The 25,737-nt window shown below is 40.0% G+C and overlaps 1 protein-coding gene across 2 annotated transcripts in view; it reads right to left on the reverse strand.

Annotated features, from left to right (window-relative positions):
- Window positions 1-25,468, reverse strand: part of aff2 (AF4/FMR2 family, member 2) — a 92,380-nt gene extending 66,912 nt beyond the window's left edge. For both annotated transcript variants that reach the window (XM_079353052.1, XM_079353051.1), the window contains exon 1: window positions 25,287-25,468. In XM_079353052.1, coding sequence (XP_079209178.1) covers window positions 25,287-25,339 — 53 coding nt within the window. In that variant the 5' untranslated portion in view covers window positions 25,340-25,468. The remainder of the gene's footprint in view (window positions 1-25,286) is intronic.
- Between the last annotated feature and the right edge of the window lie 269 nt (window positions 25,469-25,737).

Consider the following 25,737-nt stretch of genomic DNA (forward strand, 5'->3'; position numbering starts at 1 on the left):
CTTCTACCGTCAATGTGTAGGTGTCTTTCTCTTTAATGATATATAGACATTTTCTAGTCTTCCGTTAACAGTCACCCTTTCACAAACACTGATGGCCAAGGCAGCAAAATTGTTGACATCAACATATATGCACGTAAATATGGATTTGGAGCACTTTGGGGTTCAGTTCAAATGAAGCCCGATGATGTGAGAACATGTTGACACGATCCTGGGATCAATCAGCCTATCTACGTATTAAAAGACAGGCTCAATCTCTGGTCCATAACTGCTGCAGCTACACTGGAGACAAATCCACAGGCAGTTTGTCCTGAAATGTTATTTGACTAAAATTCAAAACAAATACTTGAAGGTAGTTCATTTCCTCCAGATACACTTTACAAGTTTTTGGTGTCCTGAGAGTAATTAAGATCTTATGTGCTTTGAAAAACGAACAGAAACTCGGTCATCTGTAGCAGCTGTAAAACCTTCGAGCCATGTCGGATGACGGTTCGTTTTTAATAAACCAATCAAGCCTCTCTAACTCATGCATGCACGAGCCCCCACTCAAAACATGAGCTGAGATCTGCTTCTGGTCCAATGATGCTAGTGCATGTAAGTGAGGGGCGGGGTTTTTGAGGGAGCACAGAGGGGGAGGGGGTCGGTGAATACGGAGAACAGAGAGGATGCTACGTTCAAAATCATGCTAGTTTTCAAAAATTACCAACCCTGCCTTTAAAGTAAAAAAAAGGGCGCACATTTGTTAATATGACATTTGATGTTTAATGCTGTAAAAACACAATATTCTAGCTGCCTGAAGACAGTTCATCTGCATTGCAGAAAAAAAAGATACTGAATAACCCACTGTTTAAAAATGAAGATGCTAGCTGGACAGATGGACTGACAGATGGATGGACTGGTGGTGATTTATAGCAGTGTTTATATCAGCAGTGGGCATTCTGTCAATGTTGATATTTTCCATGAATGGAAGTATAGTATTTGCATTTTTTAACCATGCTGCTCTCCAGTGTGTGTCTGTCTGTCTGTCTGTGTGTGCGTGTGTGTGTGTGTGAGAGAGAGAGAGACAGAGAGAGAGAGAGAGACTCCTGGCTCCTGGAGTAATGCAGATAGCCAGAGTAAGCGTTAGGGATTTAATCTCAGCAGAGCTTTGCTGGGCTTCCAAGATAACTCAATGCACACATGAAAAGTAACTCCAACATCTCTGACACAACTTCATATGACGCTACAATGAGAATATTCAGCCTTCATATCAATGCTACTTGTAGTCCAAAGGAATGACAACATCAACATAAGAGCGGAGGAGAACCTCCTGATGAACAGAAAACATAATGCAGCTCTTTCATTACGTGCGCAGAGGTCGTAGTAGTCGTGTTCAGACACCATGCGCTGACTCCAGTCACAGTGACGTCACTCCCCTCCCATTGTGGAGAGGTGAATTCTCCGGGGAATATCATGCTGCGTTTTCACATCAGCTCACTCGTTTTTGCTGCAGAAAAAAAACAATCGGGGGCCAAAAGGATAAACTCTGGGTGAAGTCCAAGCACAAAATGTGGCTGCTTGAATTCACACATGCAGCTCCTCCTGGAAATATCTTACATTTTTGTTGCAATTTTGAAAACCCTATTAATGATTATGGGTATCATGGGGGGAGTTTGGACTACTGCAGCTTTAAATTGCCATGGTAATCGTATAAGTTTTATCCATGGCATTTTTCACTCAAACATGCCTCTAAAATAATTCAAATATCGACATTATAATGAATAAAAATAGTATTTTCAGGGCCGCTCTTTCTGCCAGATGTTATTGTCAGCTTGTTGGCTTGATCATGTTGAAGTATCCGTGTTATGCTGTCAGAAGTAAAGACAGCTTCAGTATGAGCGAGTTAACGAAAGATGTGATGAGAGCTGCTTCATACAAATCAACTGGAGCCTGTCTTCATGGACTCACATGCCATACGTGTCTATTGGGAATAACTGTCAGAGTAGTTCAAGGCAAAGGCTTGGAAATGTGTTTTAACTCAAGGAGCAATCGGGACATTTTTAAGCGAGGGGCTTGCCCAGATTTGATTCATTTCACTTACGTCTATTTACTTTTAAAATGAATTAAAGTTTACCTTAAACTCAAACCCTGTAGATATTGTGTGTATTTCACTTATGCTGGATATCCAGGATAGTTAAGTAACAAACTCAAAAATGCATTTTCTGTACACGTGCGTGTGCATGTGTGTCGGTGCTGTTTTTATTGGGAGTGTTTTGGAAGACGGGGCATAATGAGAGGAGGAGAGGGTGAGGAAAGAGGAATAGCTGTCAGACAGCAGACAAAAGCTTTGTTTGAAGTGTCAGTTCAATGACGCAGTTTCTGTGTGCTTTCACATGTTTTTTCTCCTTTGTGTGTTCATTAAGACTGCTTCAATATAAGGGAAATATAGGCAGACAGTCTTAGATAAAAGAGAGGACGAGGAGGAGGAGATTCACTAGGCGATCAGTGTGGAAATATGCCACTTTAAGGTTTCCACGTTGATGGCAGGAAGAATATGATCAATCCATGCCTTGTGTTTGTGTGAAAGTTTGACATGAGAGCAGATATTATAATGAGACCCAGCCTTCCAACATCATCCTGCTTTGTTTCCATGCACATCACACAAACCCTCGAATGTGACACTGATGGATGGATTAAATAGTTTGATGAAGAATGAGAAGACTCTGTAGAGCCGTGCGCTTTCATGAGTCACATCAGAGTGTAGGCGAGTCTACGGCAACACAAAACATGGGAATCGCAAGGAATCTGAAGCTTTTATGTGTTTTTGTCATTCGCATTGTGTTTACATTTGGATAAGAATGATATTTGGTTTAGCCAGTGTGAGAAATAGTCTGGAGTAGTATTGTTTCAGAAATCCACAATTATTCAAAGAAAGTGTTGGGGGTCTCTCAAAAGAAAGAAGAGAGACCCCCAACACTCCTTGATACTTGCTGTTGATAATTTTAAACTCTGCAACAAAGCTAATGTCAAAAAAAAAAAAAAAAAAAAAAAAAAATATATATATATATATATATATATATATTTAAAAAAACACAAGCGCAAATGCATGATGAAGCTCTCTATTTTAGGTCTCGTGTGTCACTACATAGCTCCACACGAAGCTCTACTTCATTAGGTTTAGACCACTGGACGTATCACTGAGCCCTCTAATTGAGTCCCAATTGTCTCTGCAGCAGATTCCTGCAATTTAGAAAATAAGAATAGCAATATGCTGACAATGCTAAAAATGTACAAAAAATTTAATTCAGTGGATACCTTCACTTTTTAGAAAATGTGTGCTCAAAAAGGCCATTTGGAGATTTTCATGACATCACAAAGGGCAGTAACCCCTCCCCCAGGTGGTGACACTCCCACAGCTAGGTGTTTGTTCTGCCCTCTGAGTCTGCCTTCTCACCGTAATCAATAAGACATGGAGCAAGAAAACCCGAGCCCTTCCAGAGAGGGGCGTGGTCAGCTCGTTTACATTTAAAGCTACAGACACAGCTCGACTGTGAGGAAGACGTAGTTCATCAACATGTTGAAAAAGAAGGGAGCCTTCCCCATTACCATATCTCATCTAATTTCACCATATCTTACCTCAACTCACCTTACAGCAGGGGTGCCCAATCCTGGTCCTCGAGGGCCACTATCCTGCATGTTTTAGATGTCTCCCTCTTCCAACACACCTGATTCAAATGATCAGGATCGTTATCAGGCTTCTGCAGAGCTTGATGACGAGGTAATCATTTGAATCAGGTGTGTTGGAAGAGGGAGACATCTAAAACATGTATCCAGGGTTGGGCACCCCTGCCTTACAGTATCTCACCTCACCTCATCTCATTTCCCAATAGTCATTGTAGAAGTCTAAAGGCGTCTTACCTCTGTTCCTTACATTCTGACTTTACCTATTAAAACGTTTTGAATCATTTCTCTTTGAAGTGGTTCTCGAATGTTTACGCACATTTTCTGAAAGCATGCCTCATACTCTCAGAACTCTACACACAAATCCAAAATAAAACACACAATGGGTAAAACCCCTCAATTCTCCTGCAAAATTAAACTTTACATTTTAATTAATGTAATTTATTCTCAAAATGGTCTTTTGTTTTCAAATGATACAAACCATCATATGAATAGACATTTATAAAAACTAATTGAACACTGATGTTCTCAATGTAAAACACTATAATGAATCAAAAACTTATCCATTCATCATAAAGGCTTGGGCTTTTTTTTGTTCAGTTTTACACTTACTACAGACAGTACATACAGACGGTGTGTTGTAAAATATTTGAGAATATTGTTTTTATACTCAGAACACACAAATACACGATCAAATCTATTTTATTTTTACCACCAAAAAAAATCACACTGTACATCCCAACCAACACAAACTTGCACATACAACAAATAATAATTTACTGTCATGATGAGTCTCTTAGTTCAGCCAAACAAAAAGTAAAATTCTGTAAATACTGTGTAGGAATACAAAGTAGGAATACATTTCCCAAATACTTGAAACATACCCTATTTTTACAGTCCTACAGAACAGTCCACATACAATACTGTACTCATTGAGTGCTGTATTGATATGCAGTACTGCAATTATCTAGTGAGAGTAGATTTCTTCTGTATTCTCATTTTGGAAAGTCTGGATGATGGATGCCTGCTCAAATGTGGCTGCACACTTTGCCCTGCCTCCCTCATTGTTAGAGCTCGGATTTTATCAGAGATTACCGTCCTTGGCTGTCCCGTCTTTCTTCTCCTCTTACTCCTCTGGCTTTGGCTCTGCCTCTCTTTCCAATGTTGGCATCCATTGCTCCAAAACAGAGCTCACCTGTTGCCCTTTTATGCTAAGCTGAGCAAAACTGTATTACATTGTATGTGTGTGTGTGTGTGCAAGAGACATTGATATTTTCGAGTTGTAAGTAGAAGATATAATTCTTAAAAAAAAAAAAAAAAAAAAAAAAAGGTTCTTTCCATCTGGGTCCAGCACATCAGTGACGATGACTTATTCTTCTATTAGAATACAAAAAGAGCATTGACAAAGATGTGAGATAATTCACACCTCAGGTGTTAAGAATCTCAATGTTTTCATTAAGAATGAAACTTTTTTTAATTAGGTGTTGTTGAAAATGGCCAGATGAAATGTGGGAAAGAATTTTCACAAGTTTGTAAAAAGAAAAATAATGCATTATGGTGAGATCCTTTTTTTTTTTTTTTCACATCCTTATTGGAATATTTATTAGGAATAAAAATATGTTTTTCTTTGCTTCAAAGTTTTCTTCATGTGATGCAAAAAGCGTCATATTGCATCACATGAAGAAAACTTCCAGGCAAAAACATATTTTTCTCGTCTCAGGGCAAAATGAGGGCTGGATTCACGACCATTCAACACTACTACCATGTTTCTAATGATACAAAGCTTCATGTAAATGGGTGAAGTATCCCTTTAAAACGCTTGCTTTTCTGTGTTGGTGATGCTGAGTGTTCATGTGTGTATATATATATATATATATATATATATATATATATATATATATACACATACACACACACATATATATATATAATTCCATACTTTTTTTTTCATATTATATTATTTATTCTTACAAATATAATTTAATGGACACCTTCTTCAAGACGGTGAAGAAATTACATCAGGCAAATTTCATAAAGGTGTTAACGTCGCCACAGCCGCCCAGATAAATGGAGCCTCTTTAAGGTACAATGCAATTCTTGGATTTTAAACCTGTAAAACTGTTTTGTTTATTAGATACCTGATCATTTACCAATTGAGTTGAAGTATTTATCGAGTAATTTAGCGTCACTGTAGACATTTTCGGTGAACTCCCTCACAGTACCTTCTTGCGTCAGCCCTGCCTCTCACAGGCTGTCAATGAACTCTGATTACACCCAGCTGTTCTCATGTTTTCAGGCTGCAGAGCGCTGCTTTCCATCATCTGATTTCAAGATTTCTTCCACTCTGCCTTTGATGTGTAAAACTCCAAAGTCTGCCTGACGGCTGTTTTCATGTGGCAGCCGGCCAAATGACTTCCGAACTTCTCATACACGTAAAAGAAATCTGAGAAAAATGGATGTTCACAGGCAACAGTGGCATTATATTCCTTGAATTATAATGTTTTCAGGCTAATCATTTCACAGAAATGTGTCAAGCTAAGAGGCTACATGGGTCTCCAGCTGCCAACCCCAAAAAACAAGTGAACATCCTTTACTGCTTGCTGTTAACGGAAAAACAGATTAGTTGTATTCATTACATGGCCGTATCGTTAACACCTTATAATGAGCGGTTCATCGATTCAGACAGCAAACGATCATAAAAACAGGTGAATTAAAGGAGGACAAAAGATGGAGTGTGGCTCAGAGGACTGAGCTCTGAAAACACAGTGAAGCTAAAACACACACACAGGCACACTACGATAACAAAGCAATGTCAGATAGGCAGTTCATCATAGGGGCCGGCAGGAAGAGACAGAGGAAGATTAAAGACCATAAACACTGTGAGTGTGTGTGTGTCTCTCAACATTATGACATAATGTTGTAAATATCTGTATCACATTATTCCTGTGCTTTCCAGTCTGTCTCTCTCCCTGCATATATACATCGTGTGTGTGTTTGTGTGTGTGTGTGTGTGTGTGTGTGTGTGTGTGTGTGAGCCAGTTCATATCCTCAGTGGATGCAGTGTTTAAGGCTGTTAATGGTAATGAGATCTGTCATCTTGCACATAACAGGATTACTAATGTGATCACAGTCATTATCACGCTTATGATCTCTGTGTCGACTGTATCTCTGATGTCACATGCTTGTCATCACTTCTGGGATTCTGTCTGTGTTCATGTTTGTTTATGTGTTTTGCCTGCTGCTCTATTGATTAAACATTTGTGTGCATACATGGACACGACAATGTTTCTGTGAAAGGCTCTGAGTTGTGGTTGTATCTCTAGAATCAAACGTAAAACTACATTATAAGCTCTTGTTCATGGTGCAACCTCTGATTAACCCCCGCAGTTCTGACTGATGTGAGTGATGTGTTCGATCCAAAAAGGTATGATCAATTTGTAAAGTACATGTACTGCTGCTTAATCTTTGCACAGAGTCTCAGTGAAAAGAAACAATTCAGTCTTTCAAAAAGACTTTGACAGACTTTTTTTTACACAGAAACAATCATAAGGTGTTAATATGTCAGCATGCATGGACACTTAGCCAACCAATTGAGTTTGTCACAGAACGCTGTGTTTGGTCCAAAATCCAAAAATATAGGCCGCACGCTTGCAGTTTGTTCTGTTTGACTGAAACGCACACAAACCGGCTCAATGAACGATGAGTGTATGTAACGTGTTCAACATTGTCAAAGCTCATACAAGAAAAATGTTTTACACATAACAGCTAATTTGTTATTTACTTCAGAGTAAGAAAATTATTTCATCAATATATTGTTTCTTCGTCTTTGCTGATCAGAAAAAAACAATGTGTGATCCAAACTGTAAGATTTGTGACCAGTTGCACCACTGGGTTTGTGCAGCATTGCTTTGCACTGGTGATATTGTCGAGACTATTATTGTACAGTGATGTAAAGATTAATCTGAAAATTGTGAAATTCCAAGGTGTCAAAGTTCACTTCAGTGCTCAGAAAAATCAATCTCAAGAATATGGCGATCCTCAGCAGCTGCAGAGCAAGATTTAGAAATTCAGGATGCACCACCGTGTTTCAAATCGGAGGTGTGAAAGCATTTTGGCTTCCTTGAGACAGTAAATGAAAAGGGGTGAGACGATTACAGACAAAAACTGTGTGCAAATACTGTAAGAAGACAGGGATCTACTAACTCAACCAACATGATGCAGCATTTCGTCCTGTCTTCAAAGGAAGACAATCTTAATCAGTGATATCGATCTGCGCCGTCAATCCAATATCCGATCTGTAAATGACATCAATATTGGAACCCGAAACCAATAAGATCGTTTCGTCCCCATTTCTTCCAAATTGTTCTTCCTATAATACAGGACTTTCATATGTTATTACTGTTGTTTTAGTAAAGGAGGCTTTGCATGAGCCAGAAATAATAACAGGTCACTAAGCTTGTGCATCTGACTGACTGGTTGAATCTTTCCTCTGTAAACAGCTTCATGCTGTTGCTGGACATTTTTCATCCATTTGTTACAAAGAGTGCTAAGACTAGAGCAAGTCTCAAACAATGTGCAGAAAGATGCTATAGGGATCCTGATGGTAGCAAAAACCTTTAATTATACATACGACTTAAAAAAACAACGTAACATTTACAGTGAACTTATTTGGTAATAATACTTAAATCCTAAAAAAAAAAAAAAAGAATTAACACAAAATTAACACAATGCGTAGAAGTGAAAATAAAAAACAGAGCTCTATTAAAGCTCAGAACACTTTCTGTTTCCCTGCTGACAACCATCACCATGCTCTCCAACACCCCTCCTCCCCCCAGGACTTCAGTCTCCTCTTACATACGAACAGACTCCTGCCAGAGACAGTCTGAACATTTACCTGCACACTTAAGTCCAGCTAGTTACAGCTCCCGCAGGCCATTTCATTAGACTGCTGTCTGTGTCACAGTTTATAAGTACCGGAGGAGAATTGATTAGTTGATAAAAGTATGTCAGATTTCGTTAATGTCGCCTTAAAGCACTCTGCTATAGACACACAGGAACGAGTCCTAAAACCCAGACGTGAGTTGCTGTTTTAGCGCCATGGGGTCTAAACTCCAAAAGTCAATGGGGATTTTAAATGGGTTTGTGGTTAGACGCCTGAAATAAGATCTGTGGTTAACACAAGCTTAAGAGATGTTTACGTTTTGTTGAGATAAACTACGTTAGCCAAGACCCCCCACTTGTGAATTTTAAAGTTTTTACACATACTTAAAACTGCGTTGCTAACATTACATGTCATCACGCCGGGAACTCTCTCACTAGTCCTCCTTACAGCTAGTCATGTTTTTCAGTGCTCTTGTAAATATTAGGTTAATAAATAACTTATTAAGCTACGGTTTGACTAGCTTGTCAAAACCGCTGAAAAAAATCGATGAAGCGTAGCCTAACGGTTGTCACGTCAAAATCAAGTGACCGCGGTGTATCAATCAATTAATTTTTATTTCTATAGCATCAATACATAGCAAGTGTTATCTCAAGACACTACCAACAGGTAAAGGATCTTGCTCTTGGTCTGTTAACATTAGAAAAGAGCAGGTAAAAAGACCATACTTATCTTTCTTGTTTACAGAAAGCAGGTAAACCACACTTTACCACACACTGATTTTTTGTTCCACGTTTTAAAAGAGTGTGTGGCAAAAAAGCTTTTACAGTTAAAGGTGCGGACTGGAAAAACTTCCCTGTACACATCAGATCTATTTAGCCATTTTGTTCATTTCAGAAGGCTTTGTCTTCATTCTCAGTGCTGGAGTGTTATTGTTACCTCTAATACTGTCACCATCCGTATTTGTAAATATGAATCCGCTCATGTTCTTTCCTTTGTTAGCCATCATTTGGTTGAATTGTTTTTCACCCACTACTCTGTTCTGTCTTAGTGGGTTACTGTTTGTTGTCTGTGTATTGTTAACATTTTGTCATTGTCCTTTTCTTCTGTTCTTTTCTTTCCTCTTTTGAATTGTTGTCAATTTTCATCATCACGTCATGTTGTGGATTGTCTTCTTTTAGGACCCCTTTGAAAACAAGATGTTACAACCCAAGGAGCTTACTGTAATAAATAAAACACAAAATACAAATAATCAATACCCAACCGATAATTGTTGTTATAAAAAAGTGGGCATGTAACATTCAGGCATTATTAGATGCGAGGGTGCATTTTTTTGGTACTCTGCAGAACTGTCATAAGCCAGCTAACAATGCTTCATTACACCTTGCAGAGGCAGAACTACTTGTTGTTCAATACACTGACAGCTGGCCCACAAAAACATGAGAAATAATGAACAAGTAAAAGCCAATTATCACCCTTCAATGGCTTAAATATACCCTGCTGTTCTTACATGACCTCATCTAGTCTGCTGCAACACTCCGCCTGTCCTCCTTTTCCATAAACCAATTTCTCTCTTTCTCAGTGTCTGTCTGCTTTTGCGTGCCAGCACTAGCAAGCTGTACTGGACTCACACATACACGCAGATAAACACACACACTGACTGTTGGTTTGTATGTATGGAAGAGAGGCTTACATAGAGAAGGAGAAGCATGTGTGTGTGTGTGTGTGTGTATGTGTGTACTTGGTGTTGTGTGTGTGTGTATGCACGTGTCTGAAAAAGATGATAAAAATTTTTGGACTCCAGCAGCAGTACCTTTTCTTCTACGTTGCTATGGTAACAAGCAGACCGGAGAGGGAGAGCGAGAGAGATGGATAGAGAGACCCCCAAGGACACACACACACACACATTTACACACACACACACGCACGCACGCACACACACGCACACAGAGCAAACATGCCTCCTCACCACCTCCTTTTTTCTCTGTCTCAGACAAAGGCTTTTCCAGCCAATTATCTTGCCTCGGCACAGGGAGGGTTAACAGCTGCTTGGTGTCTGTACAACTACAGACCTTAAGCCATTTGGTCTTGGCTCTAACCACTGCACATTATTCTGGAGCATTACACAAGTGCCAACTATGAGAAACAGCCTTTTCTGTTGTCTGCATTTTATTGCAGTAAAAGTGCAATGACAGCATCAAGGCAATTAAATACATGCATATAATATGTGAGTATGAGAATATGAGTAATTTTTATAATATTAATGATGACAATAATATAAGGCTGGGCAATATTACCTCAAATCAATAACACGGTGAACTAAACATTTGACCTTGATTATGATTAATGAACCTTTGTTGTTGTTTTTTGACCTCATAGTTCTCTGACATGGTCTCTACTGTAAATATGATCAATTATAGCTGGGATATGGTTTCTAATGTCAGAGTGCATATATTATGAACTACTTTACAGTATGGTTATTAATTGAAGGTTTCAAACTCAAAACATCTCTTGAGATGAAAACATTTTAGTTTTAAAGTAGAAATTAACTTCTCTAAAACAGCATAAAACAAATAACTTTCTTACAAACGGTTTTTCCAGTGTTTACATTTGACTTCTTTTTGTTTGATGTATCCAAACGACAGACGTTGCTTCCATGTTGCGGATTGGATGTGTCATCGCGTTCTGAAAGTCATTCCCGTGAGCCTCGACGCCACCTTTTCACTGTTTCGATTGAGAGCACCCTGGCGGCGTATTTTATATACATAGTATGTTTAGTTGGAAGATGCTCACGATTAGCATGTTGACTCGTTCACTACTACCACTTTGTTGTTGTTAAGTGCACCCAGTTGTTTGTACACAATTGTTAGAATTGACTTCTCATTTGTATTGTATAATTTGCTTTCTTTACTTATGGTATGGTACTGGGTATTCAATAACAAGCTAAAGTTTACAGTCATTGTCTAACCTTACCTCATCCTACTTCAATTGCAAGTACAAGTTCAGTCAGACAACTATTTATTACAGCAGTTTGGCGTCTAGGCTCTGACTTTATAAATCCTCTCCTTGAATTTACATGCAGAAATCTGAGGAGTGATGGATTGATACCTGAACACCACCAGTCTGGGCCTACAGGTGGATGCTTGGGCGGTGGTGAAGCTGAGTGACACATAAATAGATATATATCAACAGCCCCAGAACAAAGCAGAAAAATCCTGTATTGAAAAATGACATCAATGCTGAGGTGAAAAACTGCAGTTCTCTGAGTGTCCACTTGAGGTTGCAGAAACCAAGAAATTTCCATTCATTTCAATTTTTACAATTTACAATTTTAATAAACAGTCTGGTTCATAAAACCAATTTGGTGTCAAATGTTCATAAATCTGCATAAATGGGGGCGTGGCTTGGTGACTGACAGGCAGCCGTGATGTAGCTGGTTGCAAAAAGGCTAAAAGTTGGGGAGAGTAATTTTCAACATGGTGACCGCCATTGTTTGGCTTCAAAAACCAACCGGTGATGTCACAGTCCTTGTTTAATGTAGTCTATGAGCAGAAGTACGTGAAAATAAATCAATGGCTGATATATTTTACAAGGTGTCTAAAGCCCCGTCTCCCCCGAGCTGTCCGGTTCGGTTTGTCTCGGTACGGCACGAATTTTGTGGCGTTTCCAGAGACTAATCCTGGGAAAGGTTCCCAAATAACCGAACCGTACCGTTCTACTTTTTGGGACCCTTCAGTTGGGGTGCCAAGAATATCGAGCCGACCCGAAAAGGTGGAGCTAAACACTGCAGTCCGTTGATTGGTCAAAAGAATCGTCACTTCCCGTTTGACAACGGTAAACACAACCCCGCCGTGTTTAAATACCCAGCCAATTGTTTACATCTTTCTTTGTCCTCGCCGCACACAGCCTTCTCTGAAACAAAGCTTGAATGAGTTTTGCAATAAAGAGTCACATGCCAGTGACCAAGTAGATAAAATGCTGAATGTCGTCATCGTTGGTTGTTTGTGTCCTGTTTTTCTCCTTTGTTGAATTTATTAGTTAGCGATTAGCTGTTAGCTGCTATCATGTGACGCTATTACGTAGCTGACGCGGCTATCGTCATCCAGCTTACAAGCCGCCTACCAAATAGGGCACAGGTGGCTGTGGAAACACAAACCGGATCAGGCTTTACTGAACCAAACCGTACCAAACTGTACTGATCCGTACTGGACTGCTGTGTGGAAACGGGGCTTAATATACCGAAATGAATACATGATATGAATTATACTGTTGTGGTGCCGGTCTCTCTTTTTCTCTCTGGTGATTTACATCCACAGTTTGGCCATTTTCAATCTGATGTGATGTTATCTGTTCTTGACATAAGAGGATTGATGTTGCCTCTGTATTCATCCCAACAGTACACAACACTTATCTGCAACGGCATACAGATCCCTCCATGGGCACATAAAAGCAAAGCTGCTTGCATACAAGATGTCAGATTTATAAGTCTTGATAACTTCCATTAAATTGAAATAATAGCAACACAAATATACAGGCAATATCGTGTGTGTGAAGCACTGTGTTGGAAAACTACAATTATGTAACTGTCTTGTAAAACAGGTTCTTTTCCTACGCAATATAAGCTTAGAAGAAAGGCGACACAGTTCAAGACTAAATCAACCTAAATAAAATAACTCTGAATAGGACATGATTTCAAATTATAAGAGAAGCATTTAGGTTTGAAGTTGTCAATGAACTGGAAATGTGAGCTGAGGTGAAATAACATTGAATCGAGGACTCTCAGAGGAGTCTGTGAATCACTCTTACTTGTCCTTCCGTTTCGTGAAACTGCACCTGGGGCCTCGAGAAAAGGGCCTGACAGGAAAGCAGATGTTTTCTCGGTCACTTCCTCCTGCATGAGACCATCAGAGCCACCCACGTACCTGGTTGCTACACTGGGGATGTGCATGTTTTAAAAGGCCTCAATCTTCAGCAGATCCAGACAGACAAGCACTTAGGCTTTTTTCAGACTGCCGCCCAATCCGATTTTTCCCCAAATCCGTTAAGAATCCGATCTGACTGACTGACTGTCAACATTACAAATTGCAAGTGACCAGATCCGATCTGCCCATCCGTATTGACATAGTCTAATCCACATTGATTTCTATGGTAACAGGTTACTCCCAGGAAATACAACAGCAAAGTGGATGACAGAGAAGTGTGTCTATTTCTGAGAAGTGTGTCTATTTCTGACACAAACCACCAGACCAGAGTTAACTTCCGAGTTGCTGGATCTATGTCGTTGTCATTGTCAATGGTGTCGCATTGCGAGTGACGCAGAAGACACCAAGAAGTGAAGTGACCAAGACGTTCAGATTGAATCGGATCTGTAGGAATCAGATTTGAATCGCATTCGAAACCACATGTCAATGTCTTTTGAATCAGATTTGGAAAATCAGATCTTATGTGGCTTTTTGTGTCCAGGCTGGCGAAAAAACGTTCGACATACAATCTACATGTGCTAAAAATGAGATTTGGAAGTCCAATGTGAACAAAGCCTTAGTGTCATTTCTGTCAAAATGTGTTGACGTGACCTGCTTTCAATTGTCACCCCGACACAGGCACACGCAGGCTCTTGATGATTGCACATTGTACACAGGCTCGGGGAGCCGATGAGCTTACCATTACACTGGAACGACATTCTTCATCTATTACAAGTTAGATGTCATCCAGGAAGATTGATCCCTCTGACATGAGTTATCTCCTTCTTCATAGCGTAGGTGTGACTCGCGGTGTAATAGTGCTTTGTGTAGTCAGAAGGCAAAAGAACTACACAAGCTCAAGGCCATTTACCGTTTCCCTTGTTTTAACTCAGGCTCTCATTGGCTATTACAGTGTGTGATCACAAACAGATGAACCAACAAATTAGCACACAAATATGTGTCCAGAGTTGGCGTGTTTGTGTCCAAGAGGAAAAAGCACACAAACCTTTTGAATATGAGCCTAAGTATCGACACAGACCGCCCTGTCTCACCTGACGTGCTAGAATACGGAGTCAAATATTAAAGGAATGGTCCTCCAACTACCCAAAATGCATCAAGCTTAAATCCAGAGAGACTTAAAGGTCATGAGACTACTTTTCATAAAAATACAGATAAATGATGCCTGAGTCGGTTTTATCCATCATCATTTGTGTGCGAGGCAGACTTAATGAAATTAAATCACAGCAGACCCTCAGATACACAAAACACCAGCTCTGGATCAATACACATTTAGACAGCCTGGGCATCACGCATAGACACGAGAGACGCACATTTACACACAGCCAGTGAGAGTGAGGCCCACACACATACAGCTTATTGATTGAGCTCCCTGTTTACAATTTTCTCTTCAATAGTTGAAGTGGCAGAGTTAAGGTCTACAGCTTCCAGCGTGTCCTCACCAAACCACCGCCCTCTATCAACGGGCTAATGAGGCTTAACTGAAGCATTAGGGCAGTCAGTCCACACAATTATAAACTCAACTCTGTCTACAAAGATATAAGATGTACTGTGTCTAAAGATGTTCATTACCCGCAGCAAAATAATGGTTAATATTCTCAAGTTTGACAGACCCTTGCCCTGTGCTGTTTCAGACTCAAAGGGCAAATTCAGAGTTACAGCACTATTTTCTTTATTTTTTACGGAAACAAATCAGGAGTTTATCGAATCCCTGAAGTCACATTCAGTTTATCATCTGTTTGTTTTACTATCATTTGTAAATCACCAGACATCCCATTTGTCTGTTGATAGCTTAAGTTAATGTTTTTTCAAATGATGAGCTGTTTAGGGAAAAAGTCATTAAACACAAATCAAACTATTTATTTGAGTGTATTGTAATCGCTGTTGTGACAGATGTCAGTGTCATTACTTGATGAAGGCTTTTCTGCCTCTGGAGAAAAACAGATAATAAATATGATTCAGGAAGATCATTTTGAGGGTCATAAAGAGTTTCAGTAAAGTTGACGTTTTTAATTTGATTCAGGAGGAGGGCAAAGCTAAACCCAGCCTTCAACCAGCCAACAAGCTCAACTGTGTTTTCTCATTTCTTCAACCTACCCACCGTCTCTTCCCTTCCTCCTCCTTCCCTTAACCAGCCCAGTCTCACAGTTTGCATACAAATAACACAACATTGAAATGTCGTGCAATGCATACGCCAAATTGCAATTTTGCGTGCATATGATAGGCCAATCCCTAACTTTCATCAGGAGGAGTCAACCCATAGACAACTATACCCTAACCCTCTCCCAGTCTCGTTTCCTAACCATAACCAGTCTTGTTTCCTAACCATAACCAGTCTTGTTTCCTAACCTTAACCAGTCTTGTTTCCTAACCTTAACCAGTCCCGTTTCCTAACCTTAACCAGTCTTGTTTCCTAACCTTAACCAGTCCCGTTTCCTAACCTTAACCAGTCTTGTTTCCTAACCTTAACCAGTCTTGTTTCCTAACCTTAACCAGTCCCGTTTCCTAACCTTAACCAGTCCCGTTTCCTAACCTTAACCAGTCTTGTTTCCTAACCTTAACCAGTCCCGTTTCCTAACCTTAACCAGTCTTGTTTCCTAACCTTAACCAGTCTTGTTTCCTAACCTTAACCAGTCCCGTTTCCTAACCTTAACCAGTCTTGTTTCCTAACCTTAACCAGTCTTGTTTCCTAACCTTAACCAGTCTTGTTTCCTAACCTTAACCAGTCCCGTTTCCTAACCTTAACCAGTCTTGTTTCCTAACCTTAACCAGTCTTGTTTCCTAACCTTAACCAGTCCCGTTTCCTAACCTTAACAGTCGGTATGTGTTGCAAGGCGTATCACAGGTTGCCTTAACCCTTCCTTTTCAACTTGACGCATGCTAGGGATGTGCATTTCATGCACTAAAGTAACTATTTAAAAGTCACTGAGCGGAGGCTGTGTACAGTCGGTCGTCTCTCCCAACACACTCAGATGCTCAACCCCAAGTTGCTTTCGATGCTTCTTCAGTAGCGTATAAATGTGAATGAAGGGGATTAAATAAAGACAGACCGAACACACATCTGGAGGAGTTAAGCAGTCAGTCAGAAGATGATCTGGGGTGAACACGCAGAGAGCTGAAAAACAAACAATTTCAATAAACACTTCATTTGAATGTATCAGCAAAGCACTGAATTCAAACTCTAAAGTAGCTGCACTGTTGCGTGTTTGAAACGAGCTCAGTGGACGTGAATCTCAAACTCACCAACGTCTGCTCATCTGTCTTATACATCCTGTAAAAGCGCAAACAGACTGGTGGTCATTTCCTGCATCCTCAAACGAGGACCGTGCCTTTACTGTGCCTGACAACGCCTCATTTCATGACAAACACGCCCCTGGGCGCTACAGAGCGTTGGGCTTAAAATGACAGTTGAGTAGGGTAGAAAGTAGGAACGACACCTGGGCTGCACTACAAGACGCTTTGTGCATGCTCAAGCCCACGGCGTTGACATGCTCATCATCAGTAAAGAGTACAAACGTCATCCGAGTTCTCCTGTTAACACTACCAGCTACATTCAAACCCACTCTCTTCCTTCCACTCCGTCGTTCACTCTGTGTGTTTCTCTGGGTCTTGATGCCTCTGTCGACTCGCTGTAAATAATGTCATTTGCCTCAGAGGCCTCCATAGAGGATGACCTTTTGAAACCTCACAGTAAATTGGCGTAGGCTAGAGTAAACCTCTCCATCTTACTCTGACTTTCTCTGTGACGTCCTGCTTTCAAATTCAGATTTTCTATCACTGTTTAAATAGAAGAACTCTAAACTCTCTGCATCTCGTAGCATGTGACGAAATCTCACAATATGAAAAACGTGATGATATTTCTTGACGGGGGGAATTCAGTACGCAGACACAGAGCAGCAGAAGCAGCCATTATGAAGGAGTCTGATGTTGTACTGGATATGAAAGTGTTGTGTGGCAGCTAGTAGAGAAACAGATCCCAGCTGATCTGTAATCTATTCGAACAGTTCAAATACTCACATATTGTTATGAAATTATGCAGCTTTTGAGATTTAATTTGGTTGTAGATTTAAAAAAAACATTTTTCAATGTTGAGAGTTCAGGTTTATCTAACTGCTTCTCTTCTTAATATTGGAACAGCAGCAATAAGAGTAATAAAAAAAAATCTGACTGATTTATGATAATCAGTTTTTATAATCAAATGTATGGGGATGCATTTTTATTTTAAGTTCTGTTGAAATGCACAGTTTCTGTCATAGCCAGTAGCATTCATGACAAGATGATTACTACATAGTTCAAACATTTAAAAATGGACTTGTGTTGGTTTGCATTGACAGCTGACAGAAGGGGGCGTGTCTGTCAGTGAAAAGACTTCGGTGAAGTCAGGACTCGTGTCTCCTCGGTCATTACTCCTCAGATCTGCCTCCTCGCTCCTCGATCCTCTCTCCTCCTTTCACTATAAGAGCTTAGGGACGATCCTCAACATGGCGGGTCTGGAACTAGTTCCAGTTCGGCCGAGGACCGAGGAAATAGCAAATAAGAGAACACCTGTTGGTGGCAAACAACAGAAGTGGAGGAAACTGAAGAGTACTGGGCATCATTTACTGTATCAAGTCTTCACCTCATGATGCCATCTCTAAAGAGAACAGGAGAAGTCAGAGGCAGCATCTGTGCCATTTAGAAAGAGAGTCACTATTTAAACCACCTCAGGCTGCACGGTTTTAACCCTACGTCATTTTCACAAACATTCCAACGCTGATTGAAGACAACTCTACGTAAAGTGCCCATTGGTATTTACTAATCCCATTCACATGCATTCAAACACCCCTGGTTATGCCACCTGGGGCAATTTGGGCTTCAGTGTCTTTCCCAGAGATGTGTACTGCAGGAGCTGAGATCCAAGAGGATCATCTCTACCGCTGATCCAAAGCCCCCCTGACATCTGAGGGACTGCAGATGTAAACTAGCTCTGAGCTAACTCTGGTGCAATACATCAAATGGCAACATTTATGTTTAATTGTACATGGTCCCTTTACAAATAAAGTTTATAATAAAAAAAAAAATCTATCGATGCCTCAAACACAAATCCAAACAAGCCTGAAAAAAGCACACAAATACAGTCTCATGGACATATATGTACAAAATCAACAGTTATTGTTCCTACAACACAGGAGAGAAATGTGTGTGTGTGTGTGCGTGTGTGAGGGGGCGTGTGTGGTAACATTCTTAAGCAGCACCATGTTCCTCTTGGCAGAGGCTTTGCCGACATCCTGACATGGTGCATGTGAGTGTGTGTGTTAGTATGTGCGTGTGTGTGTTGTATTAGTATCTTAGGTGGATGAGGGCACAAGCTACCGAGCACTGACTGTCAAGTCTCTGTATCTGTTGTGCTCTCTTTCTCCAATCCTGTCAAACACATGTACGCTCCTCATTTCATTAGCACCAGTTTACTAGTTTCACTACTTCTATCTATCTATCTATCTATCTATCTATCTATCTATCTATCTATCTATCTATCTATCTATCTATCTATCTATCTATCTATCTATCTATCTATCTTAAACTGACAAACACTGTAGCAACAATAGAAATACCATATAAGTAGAATTATTTATATTTAAACAAGGCTAGGCGATATGGACCAAAAATCATATCTTAATGTTTTTTTGCTGAATTGATATTGATAAAGCAATAGCTCTATCTCATCGTAACACAGCCTTTCAGCTCATATTCTTTTCTTTTTTTATTTAACCAGGAAAGAAACTCACTGAGAATAAAATCTGTTTTTCAAGAGTCCTGGCTAAGACAGGCAGCAGCACAAACAACGAGCAGTCAAGCATACAAATGACAATAAAGAAACATGATTAGACATTAAAAGACACAAATAACAAACAGCAACAGAGTCATTGAACTTACTCTTAAAATTATCTAATGTGAGAAGGTGGTTAAGTTTCAGCTCTTTTTGTAATTGGTTCCGAGTAAAGGGAGCAGCAAACGTTTCCCCGGTTCAGTTCTGATTGAGGTAAGAAGAGTTAAACCTTGTTCCCGTCGTCTCATGAGGTGAGGTAGGATGTTTTTTAATCTTAATATGTCACAGATGGGGGACTTGAACTGATTATTTGTGAACTTGTGTAATGTTTCTATGATGCATCAGCTAAATCCTGAAAGATGCTGCATGAACAAGTAACATCTGTAGAATATTAGAGCCTAATCAGTCCTCAAGTTCTCACTATTACTTTGCATTCACCCAATTGCCAGTTAATTCAAATCTGGGAACACTTTCACTTGTTCAATGATTTGTTTATTATGAATGGATGAAATGTGTGTAATGTGAATGCTCCTTCAGCTCTATGAAACACGATACTGTATGATCTCAAATATTTGGTTTTCTTTGTCACAGTCTGCAGCCGCCCCCTAACCCGAGCTGTTGAAGGAATATGGCAGCTCTCCGGTTCAATGTATTCTTTATCTCTTCACTTACTCATGTTATTTTTAGGTTTTGTGTTAGCACGCTGATGTGTTTCCATGAAATATCTTAATAAGTCAACTACAAATACGTTCATTATATAATATTATATTTTCTTTACAGTTTGGAAATATAATCTCAAGAAACTTTAAGACTTCTCAGTCTTCAGGCTTCAGCATCATAAACATGACAAACTTCTCTTCATTTATCGGCTGCAGAACAAAAAAACATCTTAAAATGGCACGGCCAAGAAAGTGCTGTGAAAAAAAGATAATCCACATATCTCCCTAATCTAAAGAACAATAGAAAATCAATTATTTGCTGTCATTGGATGCCTTCAGGACCGTGGACAGTAGCCACAAATAGACGATACCTGGGCGGCTGCTTGTGTATATTTCCAACCTGTTTTCTTAAAATTGCTGCATGCACGAGAGAGAGTGAAAGACAGGGAGAGAGTGCAGACGCACGAGAGGACCTCACGGCTCAGTGATGAGTTTTTAAACTCCTGTTCAAAAAACTGATGCTGTGCTGAACTCTACTGTGGCTGGGAAGTACGCAACTAAATTAAAAAGTGTGAAACACTTTTATAAAGCTTGAGAAAAATGTGTTAAAAATTTTTTTTTTTACATTTGATAAAGCAAAGTTACAAAACCCAAAACACTTTCACCAATGGAAATGTCAAACACTACGAGCGCTGAGACAAATTAACAAGTGGCAGAATCTTGACGGAAAGGAAATGCACCAGATGCTGCAAGTGACCCGGAAGTGCAAATCTGGTCTCAATGGAGACCTTTAAAAGAGACCGTCTACAGCAGTGGTGTCCAAACTTTTTTTCTTGCGGGCCAAAATTGTCGTGTTAGAATCGCTCACGGGCCACAGGGTTTGTTTGTTTGTTTTTTTTAAATATTGGAAGGAACTTTTTGTATTTTGACCTCTTCAAAAAATAATGTAAATACACAATAACTAATTTCAGTGGGAAACTGTTGTGTTCTAATTTTCTGGAAAGAATATTCAGGCTTTTATAGGTCTCCCTCGCTAACATGAAAAAGAAAAAAAGAATGAAATATGGCATCTGATGAGGCCTGGGGCCAAAATCTTCTGCTTCTTCGATTTGAAGTCAAGGGCCACAAAAAATCCACTCAAGGGCCACAAATGGCCCCCGGGCCGCACTTTGGACACCCCTGGTCTACAGGAAAAGCCAACTGACATCATCTGGCTCACGTGACTTCCACAAAACATCTTTCTGTCACCACAAATTACATATCACTGGTTGCCAAGTCTTTCCGCCAAACAAACACAATGACACATTCCCTTTCCATCAATATTCTGCCACTTGTAAATTTGTCTCAGCGCGTATAAAAGTGTTTCGCAAATTTGTTTTATAAAATGCATTTTGTCCTTGGTAAAAGTGTTTTCAATTTGTTATTGTTTTTTTTTTTTTCTTAAATGTAAATTTGTCTCACATTTAGTTAGTGTTTCTTACTTTTTCATTTTGTTTTGCACTTGCCAGCACTCTTACATTTTTGTTGTAATTTGTTGTCAGTTTGGGAAGAACCCACTTCCTTTCACAGCCTCTGAGCAGCAGCTGATGTTGTGAAATAACATTTGGTGGAGTTGGTCTGCCAAGCCGAGGCTCATCATTAAGCTAGGATGCACACTTCAATCATCAATGTTTCACCACATTTTTGGACTGAAAAATAAAACGCACCATCTCGTCTTCTGACCAATTAAAGCTCTTTTACTCTCGCTGTCACATTCCCCCATTCAGAGCACATTGACACACAGGGCAGAGGATGCTATGTTAAGTGATCAGTATAAACTAAGGATGAACCTGCCATCCAGTTAAACCAGTAATCAATTAACTGGTTAAATGATGAACTGGTTAACTCTGATGCATTAAAACATCATGCTTAATTAATCACTCAGGCTCGCTACATAGAGTCTTTGGCAAATGGACTTGAGCTTGTATATTTCTTTTCTAGTCTTCTGACTAGTAAAAGCACTTTTATACCGCAGGTTTACCAACAATGACCAGGGATTTTACAAAAACAATACTTTGAACATAACATTTGAATCAGCAATAAAGGAAACTAAATACAACAAATTTCATATAAAATTACATAAAAAATATATGGGTTTGAATCCCACCTTTGCCTCCCTTCTTGCATGTAATTTTCCACTTCACCTCTCTCCTAGATTTCTGACTCTATCCGCTGTCCTGTCTCTAAAATAAAGGGATGAATAGCCTTTAAGTTAATATTACAATAAGGGTCTTTTAAGTCCTTAAACATCCGTCTGCTGGTACATTTTATGTCAATGCTGAAAAATGTGTAGTCAGGTACAATTCACTTCTTAAATGGTTTAGCCAATCACCATTTAGTGTCAATTAACATTCAAAGCAATCTCCCCCATGATCTTCTGCCATGATTAGTGAGCTACACAATCAGCAATTACCACAAGAGCCATGCAACGTTCAATTGAAGTCCCATTGAAAGAATACAAAACCTTCAGATCTCTGAGCGAGCCTGAGGAGCGCGAGAGGAGGAGGAACTAAGAGAGGAGCTGTGAAAGCATTTTTCTTCAGGGGGGGAAAACCTACAGATTGATTCAGATTTAACAAAGGTGTTGGGAGTTTCAGGATTGTTTTCTCTCTCTTTTATCTTTCTTAAGGAAGATCTGCTATCGAGCCTGAGCCATACATCAATAGCAGACTTTAAAGTCCGATTTGACAGATTTTCCACTCGACGATTGTGTCGGCTTTCATACCTGAAAAACCAATAGAATTTGAGAGCATAGGACCATCTCTACATGTTGGTCTCTCGGTTTCTCTTCTAATAATCTTGGACAGTTAAATCCTTTTTAACATTTATGAGCACTGAGACATCAGTGACATCAAAGCAGCTTCCTGGAGCGCCTGGCAGAAGACATAGAGAATCAACATGTTCTGCACTTGATGGGTCCAAAATATCCGTGCAGGCTTTCAGGCAGTCTCTCTCTGGGAAGCCTTTATGGCTCTGGTACTTTGCACATAACTTGACAGTGTCCGGTGTTGACACAAGTCAAAGCTGATGCAAATGTAGATATTATTTATGCACTTTCATCTTCACTTTGAAAAACAACATAATTAAGAAAAAGGAAGTGCCGGCGCCTCGTAGTGCACCCTTGTTTTCTCCTTTCCTGTTTGTCTACAATGAGCAAACGAGGAAATAGAAACATGGCGTCGGGGGGGGAAACGCGTTGGGCTGCTGGGCAGTTATTACGCTCTATAATTGGAAACAATAAAAATCAATCTGATTTGTGGCTGGCGCTCGCTCATGCTGCGGATAGGCTAACTCAAATATAGTTAACGCAGCATCTTTAGCACGTTTTATCCCTGAGGATTGTGCGCTTTCTTTGCCGTTTAGTAAAGAGGGATGACTTCGGTGGCTTTGAAACATTTGAGTTACAAGTTCTCATCAGCGTTTAGTGAAATTGGTGTCAGAATTGTGTATCAACAACATTTAAAACAAAGTTAAAAAAGAACCATTAAATACAAAAGGGGGGGGGGTCATTGTAAAGAACATGGTACATGGGAGAGGTACATGTAGAGCACATGGGGGGGGGGGGGGGGGGGGGGGGGTAAATGTAGGGTACACGTGTAGACGCCATGAGCCTGTTGTTTGGCCCTCAGCAGTGCTAAGTAACCTTCTCCGGGGCTCTTTTCTAGTGTGCGTCACCGTCTTCGCTGAGATTCTCCCCGCTGGAGACGGTTGCCAGGTGATTGTTCTCCCAATACACAGTTGGACTGAAGAGGCATTTTTAAAGTATGTACTTAACCTCCTTAACATTAAAAAACTGTCTGAAACTGTTCACAATTAATTCATTAACATGTGTGTTAAGCGCAAACATTAAATAATTTAGCATTTAAAAAATAGTGTCAGCACTATAGTTCACACAGGTTGTCAGTCCTGTGGAGATGCATTGATCCACTTTTCTTCAGCTCCGACCCCGTTTCTGATACATATGTCCCAATACCAATACTTTGTTATTTTAAGGAATAATGTTATTATTGTTGTTGGTATGTGTGAGGCTGCACAGATTTAATCCCAGCATTGCATTGTGCTGTCTTCACATGACAGGTTTTCCAAATTAAATCTTTTAAACTAATGTGTAAGAATTGTATTTGATGTTCCCCCTCCGTCTTTCTTGAGCAGCACAGTCAGTCTGATATATCTGATACGTAAATGACAACAACAAATTACAACATTGGGCATCAGAAGTCACTAAACCCATTCATACGCCGCCGACAAAGCAGCGGGAGGGTTAAGTGTTTTGCCCAAAAACACATTAGACATGTGGCTGCAGGAGCTAGGAATCGAACCCCTAAACTTTCGGTTCAGAGACGACAGACTACTGAGCAATTAGGTTTGATTGTTATAATATTAATCTAAAATGTGGAAAATAGTCCAAATATACAGCTGACAGAAGCAACATGATATTAATATTCTATTGATTATACAATCACTGTTTCCAAACTGTTAACTTGTATATTAAACGAATTGTAAAATAATATATTAATATTCACATTTATTATTAATCAAGAAACACGTGACTTTAATAATTATTGAAAGCAGCACCAAATGGACAAATAAAAAGTTTTATTAATTGAAAAGATAACTTGAATTCATAAAGAAATATTAACATTATTCCCAGTTGCAAACAGGCAAATCGGGCTGACACAACAAATGCACAACAACACACGTGGAAAATTAATTAAGGCTCCGCTGACCAATCCCCTCTCTCTCTCTCTCTCTCTCTCTCTCTCTCTCTCTCTCTCTCTCTCTCTCTCTCTCTCTCTCTCTCTCTCTCTCTCTCTCTCTCTCTCTCTCTCTCTCTCTCTCTCTCTCTCTCTCTCTCTCTCTCTCTCTCATCAGCAGCAGCAGCAAACTCACCTAAACTCTGTTGGCCAACATTGTTCAACATTAGATCTTTGACTCACAGTTCTGCCACCTGAAGTATGAGGATACCATCCACTGACATTGCATTATTTTCCATCTGCGTTACTCTGGCCATAAACTGTGCGTATGGACATTACGTCTGGAGCAACAACGGCAGCTATAAGGTGACAAAGAGAGGAGGTTTGCACGATTTCTGAGGGACTCTCTTTGGCTGCCTTTCCATCTCCCCCCAAAAGAAAGAAAAGCATGAAACCATTCATTTTAACTCTAAAGCAGGGCTTCGGTGTCCGTTCATTCACCAGTGTAAGCTTATTAATTTAATATAACACAAATAAGTCACAGTATCTTCAAGCTGTGCGTCCAGGACTTACCATGGTTGTTCAATCTCCCAGTCTCTGAAGAAGTCGAACTCAAACAGATCCATTGCTTTGCTTCAGTGCTGCTTCTGCCGCCGCTGCTGCTGCTGCTGGTGGTGTTTAAAATCCGAAGCTGGTGCTACGTGGTTCTACATGGGCTTCCTGCTGCTGTGTGAGTGTGTGTGACTGAGAGAGAGAGAGAGAGAGAGAGAGAGAGAGAGAGGAGGCAGAGTTGAGACAAGCGGCGGCCGCTGCGAGGAAGCTGCTACGTGGTCGAGGCGAGCTGACAGGCGGGCAGAGGGGGGCGCGCGCGCACACGTGCACACTTCCACACACGCCACACACACAAAAGAGCTGGGGAATACACTGATATATTCATAGCAAACATTTTCTCCCTCACACTTACAGCTTTGTGTGCCACAAAATCTTAAAAACAAAAAAAAGATGACACTTCATGTGGAACAGT

The sequence above is a fragment of the Symphodus melops genome (genome assembly GCF_947650265.1).
Source record: "Symphodus melops genome assembly, chromosome: 9".
Lineage (NCBI taxonomy): Eukaryota > Metazoa > Chordata > Actinopteri > Labriformes > Labridae > Symphodus > Symphodus melops.